Source organism: Halichoerus grypus, chromosome 5 (assembly GCF_964656455.1).
Source record: "Halichoerus grypus chromosome 5, mHalGry1.hap1.1, whole genome shotgun sequence".
NCBI lineage: Eukaryota > Metazoa > Chordata > Mammalia > Carnivora > Phocidae > Halichoerus > Halichoerus grypus.
Window position 1 is genome coordinate 112057458 of NC_135716.1, and position 14486 is coordinate 112071943.

A 14486-nucleotide genomic window follows, 5' to 3' on the forward strand; every position below is an offset into this window, starting at 1 on the left:
TTCGGAGAAACCCCTGCCATTGGAAGGCCAAATACAAACCAGTGACAGCCTAGAGGGAAGGAGAAATGGGTAAGGAATATTCACACCTGCCTCTAGGCTAGACCTGAATAGTATCGCAAGGTTCAGGTACCCCTAGGCTGGGCTCATCAGTATCAGAGAATTATCCTTTGTGCCATACACCAGCAGGAGAATCAGGATGAGATAGACTTCTGACAAGACTAACAGACAGGATATTTAGTCAAATGAACTAACAATATAAAAATTTAGTCAGATTTGGAAGATGTTTTGGTAAGTGGGAACCACTGCCAGGCAAGTATTTCTAGCCCAAGTTTCCTTAGCTGTAAACTATTTCTCATGTATATAATTTAATTTCTCTACCTATAAAATCTCTATCTTTTCCATATTCCATCCTACCTTTCCAACTCAAATAAGCATCATGGAAATTAGAGCAACATTTCCCAAATCTGCTCAGAACTTAGTATGGACTCTGGCAGTGAAAGGTTTTAATATATGGTTTATGTCAATGTATATAATCTACCTGAAAGTAAGTTGCATGTGAACCCCACATATAATTTTCTTATTCAAATGCAATGAATGGGAAGTAATCAGAGGGAGACAAACCATGAGCGCTTCTTAACTACAGGAAACAAACTGAGGATTGCTGGAGGGGAGGTGGGTGGGGGATGAGGTAATTGGGTGATGGACATTAGGGAGGGCATGTGATGTGATGAGTACTGGGTGTTATACGCAACTGATGAATTATCTGAAACTAATGATGTATTATATGTTGGCTAACTGAATTCTAATAAAATTAAAAAAAAAACAAATGTAATGAGTACCTTTAGGTATAAAGCAGATAATTTCTAACAATGTGCTTCAGTGATTATTTCTAACCTGGAATTTACTAGTTATTTACCAGTCAATTTTTTTACCTGAGGGAGGCAGAATTTGTAAAGGTGAAATGTTTTTCACACTCTGTAAATGTTCTACTTCTTGATGATTAAATGGTAACTGGTGGTGATTTGGTGGTGTTTCACATGAATATGAAGTCTGACAAACAAGGGTGGTTTTTGCAGATGCTTTATCTTGCACAGAAGACTGTATCTATTAAGACAAAGATAAATAAAATTGTGTTTCAGAGTTTTAACCACACAAGAGGTTTAACTAAAAAAATAGAAACATCAGAGGAAAAACGTAATACTATCTTCAAAAAATGGTATTACTTGAGTCATATAAACTTATAAGGTATAATTATCCCATTCTTACAGATGAGAAAACCAAGATGTGGAAAGATTAAATGACTTGGCCATCCTATAGTTTTAAGTAGAGTTAGCCAAAGCCTATAATCTTAGTCAATAATACATACGGACTTACGCATGTTATCAAATAGTGCTGCTTATTTTCAAATGTTTTCCTGTGAGCTATGGAAAATAAAAACTGAGCTTTTATACCAAATCTAGGGACTGATCCACTTTCTTTTACCCCCTTTTCGTTACTGAATTATAGGCATAATGGGAAGGGTGGGTAAAAAAAATCATATGATAGTTGACCTGTAAGACTATCAACAAATTCTGATTAGTTTATTAAGTAAAAACTGTATTATAATAGCTAACATTTATTTAATGCTTATCATGTGTGAGGCACCAGGCTAAACCTTTTATATAGTTCTTCAATTCTCACAATAATCTCATGAGTTTGGTATAACTATCATCCCCATATGAAGTGTGCAACAGGACTTAGATATAATAAAAGAAACTTACCTAGAATCTTACATCTATTCAGTTGTAAGCTAAGTTATAGTACCAAAGCCCAGGTACCTTACCTACTAAGCTTTAAGTTATAGATAGTACAGAGATGAGTAAGATAGTCTTTCTCCTCCATCTAACAAAGGAGTTAGAGTGAATGAGTAGATCAGGCAAGTGTATGAATACCTATCTATGCTAGCTTGAATAAAACTAATGCCATAAGAATGTTTATCCCAACAATAATACAGACCCAAGCTCAAAACTTAAAGTCAAATGCTGAGGTTTAAATCAGCAGAAAAATCACTTTTTGAAACACAAATACATGCATTTATTCATATTCCTAAAAATATTTCTCTCTTTGATTATCAAAGGGCATTTTGTTCCTCAGTGAGGGACACTGAAAAAATTCTCGCCACAAACAGATTATTATGACAGCATTCTATATGCCATGTATGGAGTATGCTTTCAAAATTCATTGATATATTTTGATTCCTCTAATACCTATGGCAACAGACTATCTGTATTTTGTTCTTACTCAAAGCCTTCAAGAACTCACTCTTGCCTACCATATTAGTTACCACTTCACCTAAGTGTTCAAAGCCCTCCCTATTATATTTCTCAAGCCAACTAATCTCTTACAAATACCCTATGTTGCCATATTTCCCAGAACACCTCCTGTGCTTTTTTGCTTCTCTTCGTGCTACTACCTCTGTTTTAAAAAAGTAAGTCCTCAGGCGCCTGGGTGGCTCAGTTGGTTCAGCGACTGCCTTCAGCTCAGGTCATGATCCCTGGGTCCTGGGATGGAGTCCCACATCAGGCTCCCCCTGCTCTGCGGGGAGCCTGCTTCTCCCTCTGCCTCTGCCTGCCACTCCCCCTGCTTGTGCTCTCTCTCTCTGTCAAATAAATAAATATTAAAAAAATAAATAAATAAAAATAAAAATAAAAAAATAAGTCCTTAATCTGTGTCAATGTACTAACCATTTCTTCCTTTTCCCTGTAGTTTAAAACCTGTTGTAAGCACTCCCTCCTTCAGGCAGTATGTATGTTCTTCTTTATTTTCTCAATAAATTATGAATATAGATTATAGCACTAATCATGCAACCCCTTAATCATGTGATTTTATTTCTTCTCACAACTGAGAGCTCCCTCAAGACAGGTATTTATGTTGTACACCACTAATCTAGTTACATGATGTTAAATAGTTTATAATTTAATAAAGGTGTATACCTGTAATTCTATATTTGAGAAGGGTACAGAGAATTAAAAATTTAATGAGAATGACAACCTGAATTAGTAACAGGTAAAATTACTTCTATCCTTTTCAAAGCATGTCAACTACAAATCATAGATGTGCTAAAATTAATAGCTGGTAATTAAAAGCTTTATCTTAAACCCTAACTACCATTTTCCTAGTACCTTTAGAAATTCCCTTACTGTACATAGCCTACATCCTACTGTGTGCATATAAGAAAAGCAAGGCCTTCTCTCTGTATTTAGACTCTCAAGACTAATTCCAAACTTCTATAATTTGTTCTACTAATCTGTATGATTTATAGAACAGTTATACCTTATTAGAAAAATGTAGCCAACTAGTTCCTGTTCTATTTCCTTTAGGAAGAAATATATATTTTTTAAAGATTTTATTTATTTGAGAGAGTGAGTGAGAGAGCACGAGCAGGGAGAGGGAGAAGCAGACTCCCTGATGAGCCGGGGGGTGGGGGGGTTCGATCCTGGGACTCTGGGGTCATGACCTGATCTGAAGGCAGATGCCCAACCAACTGAGCCACCCAGGTGCCCAAATCAAAACAAATTTTAAAGAATTTATTACTATACCAGTGAGTCATAGCATACATTTTAAAATTCTAAGGAGAAAATGAAGAATTAACTTACCTTTACTTGTTCTTTAGGAGAATCATTCTGTTTTACTCCAGCAAATTTAGGAAACATTTCTGCAAATGTATATAAAGAAATATTTCAATATTTGCCAGCTTAAAAATTTACCATTTAAATTATAAATGATTTTCATATTAGAAATAAAATGGTCATTTCAAGAAAATACCTTTAATACCAACCTCTTAAATCAAGAAATTCTTATAGTTACCAGGTTTTTCACCTTTGAATCAGTCAAAATCCTAAAGGGATACTTGCTTTTTAAAAGGGATATTTTCTTTTCTACATAATGGAATAAATATCCACTCACAAATTTCAATTTGGATTATTTAGGCAAAAAGAACAGCATAGTAAAGAGTTTGAATAATAGTTTAAAAAGGAACAAGTTACAACACAGATAAGATTTTAAACAAATAGGATGAATTATACTAAAATCTTTTATCAAGAAGCCATAAATATAGCCATAAGGGACTTAATTAAATAATTAAGAATTTACTGTAAGAGAAGGGTATGTCATTTATCTGAGTCTTTTATGAAAAGTGAAGCTATCTGATTTCATGGCAAAGCCTGCTCTGCTTACTAAGCATTATAGGAAAGACCCCAAATAATCCTTTACTTTCTAGCTATTTGGCAGCCTCAACTATGTAGCAACAGATGGTTTTTATACTACCTTCTTTACCTTTAGAAATACCTTTACAGCGGACACTGGTGGTAGGATAGATATAAAAAGAGATCTCTGACATGGTGCTCATAGGTTCCTCTTTCTTTATCTTACAACGGATTCTGATGCTATTCTCCCCAGTCATAAGCCTACGTCAATGTGGTAAAGCACCAAACTGGCAGTTAATGCCTTGACCCATCTTTCCAGGTCAGCGTTCATGAGCCACCTGAGCATTATTTGCTTCAGGCTCCAGGGCACCATAGCTGGTTAACATCAAATCTTATTCAAACTTAAAACATTCTAATTTTAATAATTACCTTCTGCCTCCTGAAATGCCATCAGTTTCCACTGGATGTGTTACTGTTCTTTCCTCTCCTAAAATGTTTGATGCTGGACATTGTTAAAACTGCTAAATGCCACTCAATTAAGTGCTTTAATTTAAAGAATTCAAGTATTTGAAATGACACGAACCATCTTAATGTCACTCCACTAAGTATTATTTAAGTGTTGGGGGTTAGGTGGAAAGGAAGAATACAGAGAGCAAAGACTGAGGCTATAGATCTAAGGAGCTTTCACATTTAGGGGATAAATTATGGTTTTGGCTTTGAACAAAAAAAACAGACTTCATTAATATGATCATACACTATATGCACATCTACACATCTATCTTAACTATTCAAATATGCAGCTAAACTACATTATTCTATGATTTATATAAACTCTTAAGTATAATAAAATATGACATACCACATAAGTGCTCTAACAAAAAAATTCAAGGGCATTATTTAGTTTTCTAATATATAAAAATAAAGCTCAGAATTTTAAAATTTAGCATCTCCAAGTCTGAAGACAGTAGCAAAAGGCATCAAAGAATTTTTAATTGAAAAAACCAGAATGGTAAGTAGACTTATTGTAGTCATTATTTTGCAATGTATACAAATGCTGAATACTATGTTATACACCTGAAACTATTAGACTATCGTATGTCAATTATACTGCAATAAAAAAAAAGTCAAAACCACCCAATACAGTATGTTTCATAAAAGTCTTACAGACTATGGATAGAAGAATAATGACAGACTAAAACTCAGCATTTTGGTTCTCATTCTACTCTTACATAGTTGACTTTCCAGGAATGTAGTACAGTAAAACTGTTTATTTATGAGTTCCTGGACTTTGCAATTAAAAGACCAACATACGCATTTTCACTATCAAGCTTAAGATCTCATTTCAATTAGTGAAGAAGCCCGAGATCTCGCAAATATTAATGGAATTGAGCAGTATAATGGTAACATATATACTGTCAACTAATTCTCCAGGGAACTGTGATAATATGCATACCTACCTTAAGAGGCTCAAATCGGATAATTTATGTGAACTACTAAATCCAAATGCATAATATATGTGAACTACTAAACAAATGCAAACAAAAGACTTATGCATGTTATGTAATAAGTTCTATTTTCACATCTTTCCCAAAACCTCAATATAAAACTTTGGAAAGTTTTCATTTTAAACTAAGGCAAAAAATTTAATCATAGAATAAAAAAGAGAGAGCTGGAATCAAATATTTGATTCAAGAATGTTTAATACCCAACACCCATCAAAGCATTGAGATAAATGCTCCAGAGATAGCAAATATTATCAGCAAGACAGTATAGACTAAAAAACTTAATAAGTTGAATATGAATACCATAGTGCAAAACCAGAATGTTATGCCATATAAGCAGAAAAAATTACTGAAAAATTTTAAATTAGAAAAATAAATCACACTTCTTTTACATAGTACAGGGTTTAGAAAGGTAAATGGAAGTCACTCCTGGGTTCTGCTACCTTATTTTATAAGAAAGAAAGAATGTCCAGAAATGTTAAATGATTTGCCCAAACTTATCACCAAAGACATGTTCTATTGATTAAAAAAAAAAAAATCAAGCAATTTGTTTTTGAACTAAAAAAATTTAATTTCTTTGAAGACTGCTTGGCAATTTTCATTGAAGTATTTGGTCCTTATTTTAATATAGAAGACCACCCAATTATTTTTTTTAAAGATTTTATTTATTTATTTATTTGAGAGAGAGAGCAGAGTGAGAGAGAGAGCATGAGTGGGGGTGGGGGCAGAAAGGGGGTGGAGGGAGAGGGAGAAGCAGATCCCTTGCTGAGCAGGGAGCCCAATGCTGTGGGGCTCGATCCCAGGACCCTGGGATCATGACCTGAACCCAAGGCAGAACACTTAACCAAATGAGCCACCCAGGTGCCCCAGAACAACCCAATTATAAACTGCTGTTCCTTTTACCAAAATCATAATAACTAGAGTTAAAAAGTGGAAACAAAAGGAAAAAACCCTAGACCAGCGGTTCTCAAACGTGGCAGTACATTAATGTACTGAGAAAACACTATTCTAGAGAGATGGCTTATTCAGGAAGACCCATTTTGAACAGAAAAAGAACTTTTTTTTAAAGATTTTATTTATTTATTTGAGAGAGAGAATGAGATAGAGAGAGAGAGCATGAGGGGGGGAGGGTCAGAGGGCGAAGCAGACTCCCTGCTGAGCAGGGAGCCCAATGCGGGACTCGATCCCAGGACTCCAGGATCATGACCTGAGCCAAAGGCAGTCGCTTAACCAACTGAGCCACCCAGGTGCCCAAACAGAAAATTTTTAAATGCACAAGACAAAATTCATCAATAATTTCGAAGACTCAAAGGCTCAAGTATGGACCTCAATATATGTAAGTTTTTAATCAAGCCTGGGTCTTTGAATTTATCTTTCTGGTGCTTTTGCTCTGAAAACGCTTTAATTGATGAGGAAGTCATAAAGTTTAAAAAATCTGAATGATAAACTCTGATCATTTCTCTTAAATGGCAAAGATTATCCCCAACTGTCATTTCGTACTTCCTACATTCACTAACCCATCCTCCTCCTAAAGAGTTAAAACAAAATCCAGACCTCAACCGGGTCCTTTTTGTCCTTCTTCCCTTGCATGAAAAAAATCATATCCTGTCACTTTTACAGAAAACCTATGTTGTAGAACTAAAATGAGAAATTGTTTTATTCCTGTTTGTAAGTCACCCATGAATAAGTAAGTTTTTTAAAAAAGAAACTGTTAAAATAACTTCATAAATTTCATTCTCTGAAACTACACTGAAGCCAGTAAGAGCAAAAAGTCTAACAAATGAAGTGACCAATTAACTTTGTCTTAATCAGGTAAAGAATTGATGTCATAACCACTGAGTTTCTTTGTGTGTAAGTATTAAACAATTGAAACTATAAACGTTCCTGAAAAATATTCTATTCTACACTAATCATTTGAGCTTACATTTAGACAGTTCCTAAAGTTATTTCCTACAAGATTTCTATCAAAAGCACTACTACCAATGAGCTGTTCCCATTTGTTTCTCAGTAATACTGACCACACGATTGAATCTATTAATTATATTCCTCCTATTATAACACTCAAGATAGCCATAGTTGTTGAACATTAGAAAACTCTCAACAGGTTATGTGCATGTAACTAGGCAGAGCCCAGCTAACAGCATATAAGACGCACCTGGAATTCATTTTATTGTCAAACCTCATTAACATCTTTGATCTGACATTTGGTGATATTTTGATGGTTATGAAAAATAATTTAGGAAAGCTTTGTATTTATACCAATGTTTAATAAATGTTCTTGACTAATCTACACATGACAATTTCCATATACTGTTGTCGGTCAAGAAAATAATTTATTTATTTATTTTTTTAAAGATTTTATTTATTCATAAAAGACAGAGAGAGAGAAAGGCAGAGGGAGAAGCAGGCTCCCCGCTGAGCAGGGAACCCGATGCGGGACTCGATCCCAGGACCCTGGGATCATGACCTGAGCCGAAGGCAGACGCTTAACCATCTGAGCCACCCAGGCACCCAAGAAAATAACTTAAATGATAAAACCAAATTACAACACATCTGCAATCAAGTACTGCTTCTAGCCCAGATAGCTCATTTATATTTTTCAAAGATTTGAGATTTCATTCCAACTTTATTTTGGAACTAATTTAATATCTTGTTTGAAATGTTAAAGAATTTTTAAGTCAAACTTTCCTTGGAAATCATAGCTCTGCCATTTTATTAATCCTATTTGATAAAGGAGAATTAAGTCTGTATTTTTCAAAAGTGCATAAAATAAGGTTTGAGAATACAGAGAAGATAATCATTTAAATAATGTAGAATGAACAACTGTAACACAATTTACAACACTTAAATGTTTTTCACAGATGTTACCTTTCAAACATTTTGCACACCCATTTCACACATCTGAACAGAATGCTACTGCAGTAAAGACAGACCAACTCATAATACAGGATAACTGAAGAACCATATGACTCAATAATACTAGGGAATTAAGAAAAGTTAATATAGAGCTTTATCCTTGATAACCAAAATTACAAAAGATTATGACTTGGTTAAGAAAACTGCATACAGTCAAGCTGCTATAAAAATTCCAAAAGGCAGGTATTAAAAAACAGATTAAGAAAAAATTGCTAAAGGTCAATATCCTTCTATCAGGAAAGAATTTCTCACAAAAGCTTTCAGAGAAGTTTCCTCTATTAACATTTTGAAGAAATGAACTTATATTCTTATCTCCTATCTTGAATAATCAAAAGCCTCATTAACCAGAGTTATGGTAATGAAGATTTTCCAACCGTAAGTTTCAGTTCTGGGCAAATCATAATAAACTTTAAAGCTACAAAATTTTATGTATATTTTCAGTTAATTTTTACTTATATAACAGATAAAGTTTTTGCTAATATTCCTAATTTTCACAAATTGTGTTTTCTCAGTAATTCCATTTCCCTCCACCCTGAGACTTATACATACTTGGGATTCGTCATCTGCTCCTTGAGAATGTCATGTACATACTTAAGAATGGTATTATTTTTACTTAAGTGCCGCTATTGATAAGGTCTGACAATTATTTTCATAATTTACAATCCTTTTATTTAGGGTTTGTGTTGTTTTTACACACTAAAAATTAAAAGCCTTACAGTATTTTAATGCATACAATTAAAGTTAATATTTAGGACAAAGGTCCTATTGCTTCACTAATTTATTTTGTTAAACAAGTAAAATAAACAAAAAAATCCAAACAGAACTTAATGCTCATTTAAGGTAGGCATTGTGTTTGCAATTATAACTGCACATTGTACATACAGTGTTTCTTGAATCAAGTACATAGTTTCAAAGTTTATAAAACAAAATTTTCAAAGAAAAATGCTAACCCATATTATCATGTTAGAAGACAAACTGACCTTAGCACCACAAACCTATACACTATCCATAAGGTAAGTTGAAATATAAAAATGTGTTGCTTTGATTTTTTAAGTGTTTTCAAAAACAGTCCCTGTTATTGAAAAAGATGACATTAAACAAGAACGCCAGTCATAAAATAAAAATTCAACACAAATGTGTTAAAAAAAATTATAATTCTGAGGCCAAGTTATTCCACTAGAAAATCAGGAAAACATGTATTACATATATTACGCCACTTTAAGAACACATAGTGGATGATAAACATCTTTCCTTCAAGCAATGTATTGGAAGAATCTATCAGAAATTGATAATTCAAATTAAAATTAAGGTATTTTTGAATACCTCTATTGAAGCACTCTGTATAGAGTACTTTTCCACTAATGCTCAAGGCATTATTGATCAGTAGCCAATACATAATTGGATAACTCAGTTTTATCCTACAAATAAAAGACAAAGTGCTCTAACTTATTAGGCCACAAATTCTTTATTAGATGAAATTACAAATGCTAATTACAATTTAAAATACTTTTCCAGCATTGTTTTATGCTTTAAAGTCAAATATAAGGAAATAATGTATAATCAGAGCCCAAAAATAATTTAAAAATTTACTATGACAAATTCCAACAAAAGTAAAAATTTTTTATTATAACAAAAATTTTACTTTAGAAATGTAAAAACAAAATGCAACAATCAGCACCACATAAATGCAAACTAAACAGAACCAAAAGTGAAACAGAATGTACTGCAAGCCAGCAGACCCTTACTACCAGACTGAAATAAGAGGGATATTCTTACAAATGGTAAGAATCACTGATGTGACAATATTCTGTGTAGGATATTTTTTTAAAAGAGAACTAAATTTCATAACAAACAGAAAACATCTAATTTAAAATAAAGCAAAATTTTAGGCACAAAAGTGCCCAATATTCTGAATGTGCCTTTTGGTGGACAATAGTGGGATGCCACTGCCAAGTCAGTATCCTTGGGGCAGTGATTACTTGTCAACTACATAACCATCGATGAAAGAGCACAAAGAAAACATGACTGAATTAAGCTTGGTACAGTTGATGCTAAACTACCCAAGGTAATATGGTACTTTAGCATAACTGAAAATCTCAATTTGAAGTACATTTTTCTAGAAATGGAAGATAATATTCTATAGTGAAGAAAACAAAAGTGAATAAAATTCTGCTTTAAACATTTTCTGGGATGACTGGTTTCTTAATTCCAAGTGATTATTCAATTTAGAATGTATTGTCGCAATAGGACATACTTTGCAACATTAGAGTTGGTCTAACAGATCATGGAGAGTAAAGTGAAAGATGTCCTCAAATATTTTTTAAATTTTATAAAAAGAAGTGAAGATCGGAATTTTATTATTTTTTTCTCGTATTAAGATGTGGTATTATATATTAAGAAACGATCTCCCACCTTTAGTAAACTTCTCAACATTACAAACCTGTAAGTCTTATACATATAATATGAAGTTTCATTTTACACAGTATCTCTTTTAAAGAAAATAGTAAGATTGTCAACATGCAATTAAATAATAAGCATGGCATCCAAACCATAGGTTCTGGGTAAGTGACAAACATTTCTTAAAAAATAGAAGTCTCAATAATACAAGAAAAAAAAGTTCCCGCCAACAGAGGTAGACTTAAGGGGACAGCTAACCTGATTCGGAATCACTGCTGCCGGAGGAGCCTGAATCGCTGCTACTGCTCTCGGTCTCCGAGGAGCTGCCGCTGCTGCCGCTGCTGCTCTCGCTCAGCCGGGAACCCCTTCCAACAGCCGGGGGGGGCTGCGCTTTCTCAGCTACAAAACGGGGAAGCACATTACACTGCCAGTAGAATTCAATAAGCACAGGAACATTTAAAAAAAAAAAAAAACGAACAAACAAAACACATAAAAAACTGCCACCTACGTTTTGTTTGACATTTTCTAGAATTTAATTGATTATTGACATCTAGTAACCGCTTTTCCAACTCCTGTTTTTTCTGTGAATGAAATTCTTCTTTGGACTTCGTTATTTTCTTACCTATGTGATTTAAGAGGGAAAGAAGTATTACCAAAAACTAACGCAAATAGCAGACTGATTTCTACTGTGAGAAATACGTACCGTGAGGTTTTAGCGGTCTTTTTCGTAGACATGCGGCAACATACTTTTCCAGCTCTCTCAGTGTTGATGCTTTCAGTGTTTCAAAGTCTATCTCTATCTCGTCAGGGTTGGAATTTCTCAGAGAAGGCTCTCTTGATTGTATTATATGAACGACTCGCCCAAGTTTTTCTCCAGGGAGTTTGTTTATATCCAAGCTTAGCTGCCTTTTCTCATCATAGTTCATAGGCTTAGCATTATCCTCAACTTCAGGTTTCAGAGCAAACACCTGTTGTTTCCTCTTCTTTGGCTGACTGAACAAAAATTAAATTTAGTCAAATTTATGTTAGATAATATTATTATATGAATAAGGTATTATAAAAAGATACTTACTTGTTTTTGGACTTTCCCTTTAATTTCACTTGCTTAAACTTTTTTCTTGGATTTTCATCTCTGTTATTAGCCTTTTCTTTCTTCTTTTCCCTTTTAGACTTATTCTTTTTCTTTAGCTTATGGAGAGGGACTTGGGAGAGAACCTGTAGCTGTTGATGAACAGCTTTCAGCTAATAAAGAAAAAAATTCTTTGAACATTCATGGCTCTAAATAATTAAACACATTAGGAAAAAAATGAAGGCACTCAAGTCAAGCCTATCCTTCTGAAATTCATTTCATATTACATTTCCTTTAAGTTCTTATTTCATTCCATAAATTCATTATTTTGAAGGGCATACATTAAATCAGAAATAGTATCATGTGCTCAACTCATAAACTTAGATATTCAACTAAAAACAGACCATGAAAATTAACATTTCCAGGTAATCTCAACTTTCTTTTTTTTTTTTTTTAAAGATTTTATTTATTTGACAGAGGGAGAGACAGCGAGAGAGGGAACACAAGCAGGGGGAGTGGGAGAGGGAGAAGCAGACCTCCTGCTGAGCAGGGAGCCCGATGTGGGACTCGATCCCAGGACCCTGGGATCATGACCTGAGCCGAAGGCAGACGCTTAATGACTGAGCCACCCAGGGGCCCTAATCTCAACTTTCTAATTGTTTTTTTTCAGGCTTGATCTAGGAGCAGCTTAACATTTTATCATAAAAGGTAACAATGTTGAACAAAAACTCATCCATAAAATATCTTGGATTATGTCATATAAATCATTTCAATGAGAATAAACTCATTGTGGTTAGAAAGATAACAGGATTTTAAGAAACATAGATCTTTGGGTAAGAAAGACTATCAAACATCACAAATGTGCCAAGAAGTAAATAAAGCCACAGTTGTAAAGTGATCTAAATGTAACAGCTTTTAATCTACAAAAATGATTTTATAATAGATCTGCAGCAACAACTCATGAAAATACAAAAACTTTTATCAATACAATCAACTACCTGCTCCTGAAGCTTTGCAAGACGTTGAACTCGTTCATCTTCAGAATCACCAGAAGAGTTTTCTTCAGACGAAGCTTCACTACTGCTTTCTCTACCAAGGATTTTTGTGGTATCTGTTTTGATGTAGCAGACAGGCATACTCTCAACAGGTTCATCTGGGATTTTCGCAAAATGCATTTCAAAAACATCCTATAATGGAAGATTACACTATAAAGATTTTCTGTATTTCCAACTTAATATAGCAATAACACCCTTCAACAAAAGTGTCATATTTTGATAACTCTATTTTTCATTGGGGTAATCATTACATAATATATACGTCAAATCATTATGTTATATCCTTAAACTTACACAATGTTATATGTCCATTTTATCTCTATAAAATGGGGGGGGGGGATTTACCAAAGAAGAAACATAAGACTCATGCTTCCTTGCCTGCCAACCTTAGAACTTTTCTCCTCTCTTCCACGTAAGATAGACCTCTCAAGTTGTATAGAGGACCTTCTTTCAAGGATCTCCTGCCCTATGATGCATCATTCCACTACCTCCCACTCCATTACATTCCACTCCACCCCTCTACTACATTCCACTCAAAAGTCCTAGAACTTAACCTTCAGGGGTATATGGGCTCTAGTCAATCCTATCTCAGATATCTACTATCCCCTCTTCACTAATATTTTCCCAATATCCTCTATGTGTAAGGCAGCCTCCTTAAAAGATTTGCTACTAATGTGTGCTCTACCTCAAAAACAACCCCTACATTTTAAGAGTCAATTTACTTAATAAATTGTGCTTTATATTTGGGAAGTGGGCATTCTTTATCTTTTGAGTTATGGTTCTAAAATTTCCAAACTAGGGGTGTCTGGGTGGCTCAGTCAGTTAAGCATCTGCCTTCAGCTCAGGTCGGGATCTCAGGGTCCTGGGATTAAGCCCTGCATCGGGCTCTCTGCTTTGTGGTGGGTCTGCTTCTCCCTCTCCCTCTGTGATCTCTCTCATTTTCGTTCTCTCAAATAAATAAAATCTTTTAAAAAAATAAAATAAAATTTCCAAATTATGTTCAGAGAAAACTCACTTTCAGAGCACACCTATCAAGTTACCTGGAGCATTCTTGCCATTGTCACTACTTCATGATCTGGAGGATTGTATTTGTAGCAATTCATGAACATTAATCTAACATCTGCAGCAAATTCATATGCATCTTTATATTCTTGGTTGTCCATTTTTCCCTAAATTAAGGAAAAATTATAGGATTCACAAACAACATAGTTTAATAATCATTTGAGCATTTATGTTAATTATTTATATTATGAAATAGTTGAAACATACAGAAGAACACAGGTAATACCAAAACCAGATACCCACCCTCCAAATTTGATAATTGTTAAAATTCTGCTATATTTGTTTTGTATTTTTTGACTTT

The 14486-nt window shown here is 34.0% G+C and overlaps 1 protein-coding gene and 1 long non-coding RNA gene across 4 annotated transcripts in view; one reads left to right on the forward strand and one right to left on the reverse strand.

Annotated features, from left to right (window-relative positions):
* The window catches only part of LOC144381899 (uncharacterized), a 131809-nt gene that overhangs the window by 53392 nt on the left and 63931 nt on the right, over positions 1 to 14486 (forward strand). The window lies entirely within an intron of this gene.
* Positions 1 to 14486, reverse strand: part of BRDT (bromodomain testis associated) — a 66297-nt gene that overhangs the window by 29317 nt on the left and 22494 nt on the right. For all 3 annotated transcript variants that reach the window (XM_078071724.1, XM_078071723.1, XM_078071721.1), the window contains 10 exons: positions 14164 to 14292; positions 13067 to 13255; positions 12072 to 12241; positions 11703 to 11992; positions 11508 to 11621; positions 11258 to 11398; positions 3632 to 3694; positions 3442 to 3483; positions 1551 to 1558; positions 933 to 1104 (listed from right to left, as the gene is read on the reverse strand). In XM_078071724.1, coding sequence (XP_077927850.1) covers positions 933 to 1104; positions 1551 to 1558; positions 3442 to 3483; positions 3632 to 3694; positions 11258 to 11398; positions 11508 to 11621; positions 11703 to 11992; positions 12072 to 12241; positions 13067 to 13255; positions 14164 to 14292 — 1318 coding nt within the window. The remainder of the gene's footprint in view (positions 1 to 932; positions 1105 to 1550; positions 1559 to 3441; positions 3484 to 3631; positions 3695 to 11257; positions 11399 to 11507; positions 11622 to 11702; positions 11993 to 12071; positions 12242 to 13066; positions 13256 to 14163; positions 14293 to 14486) is intronic.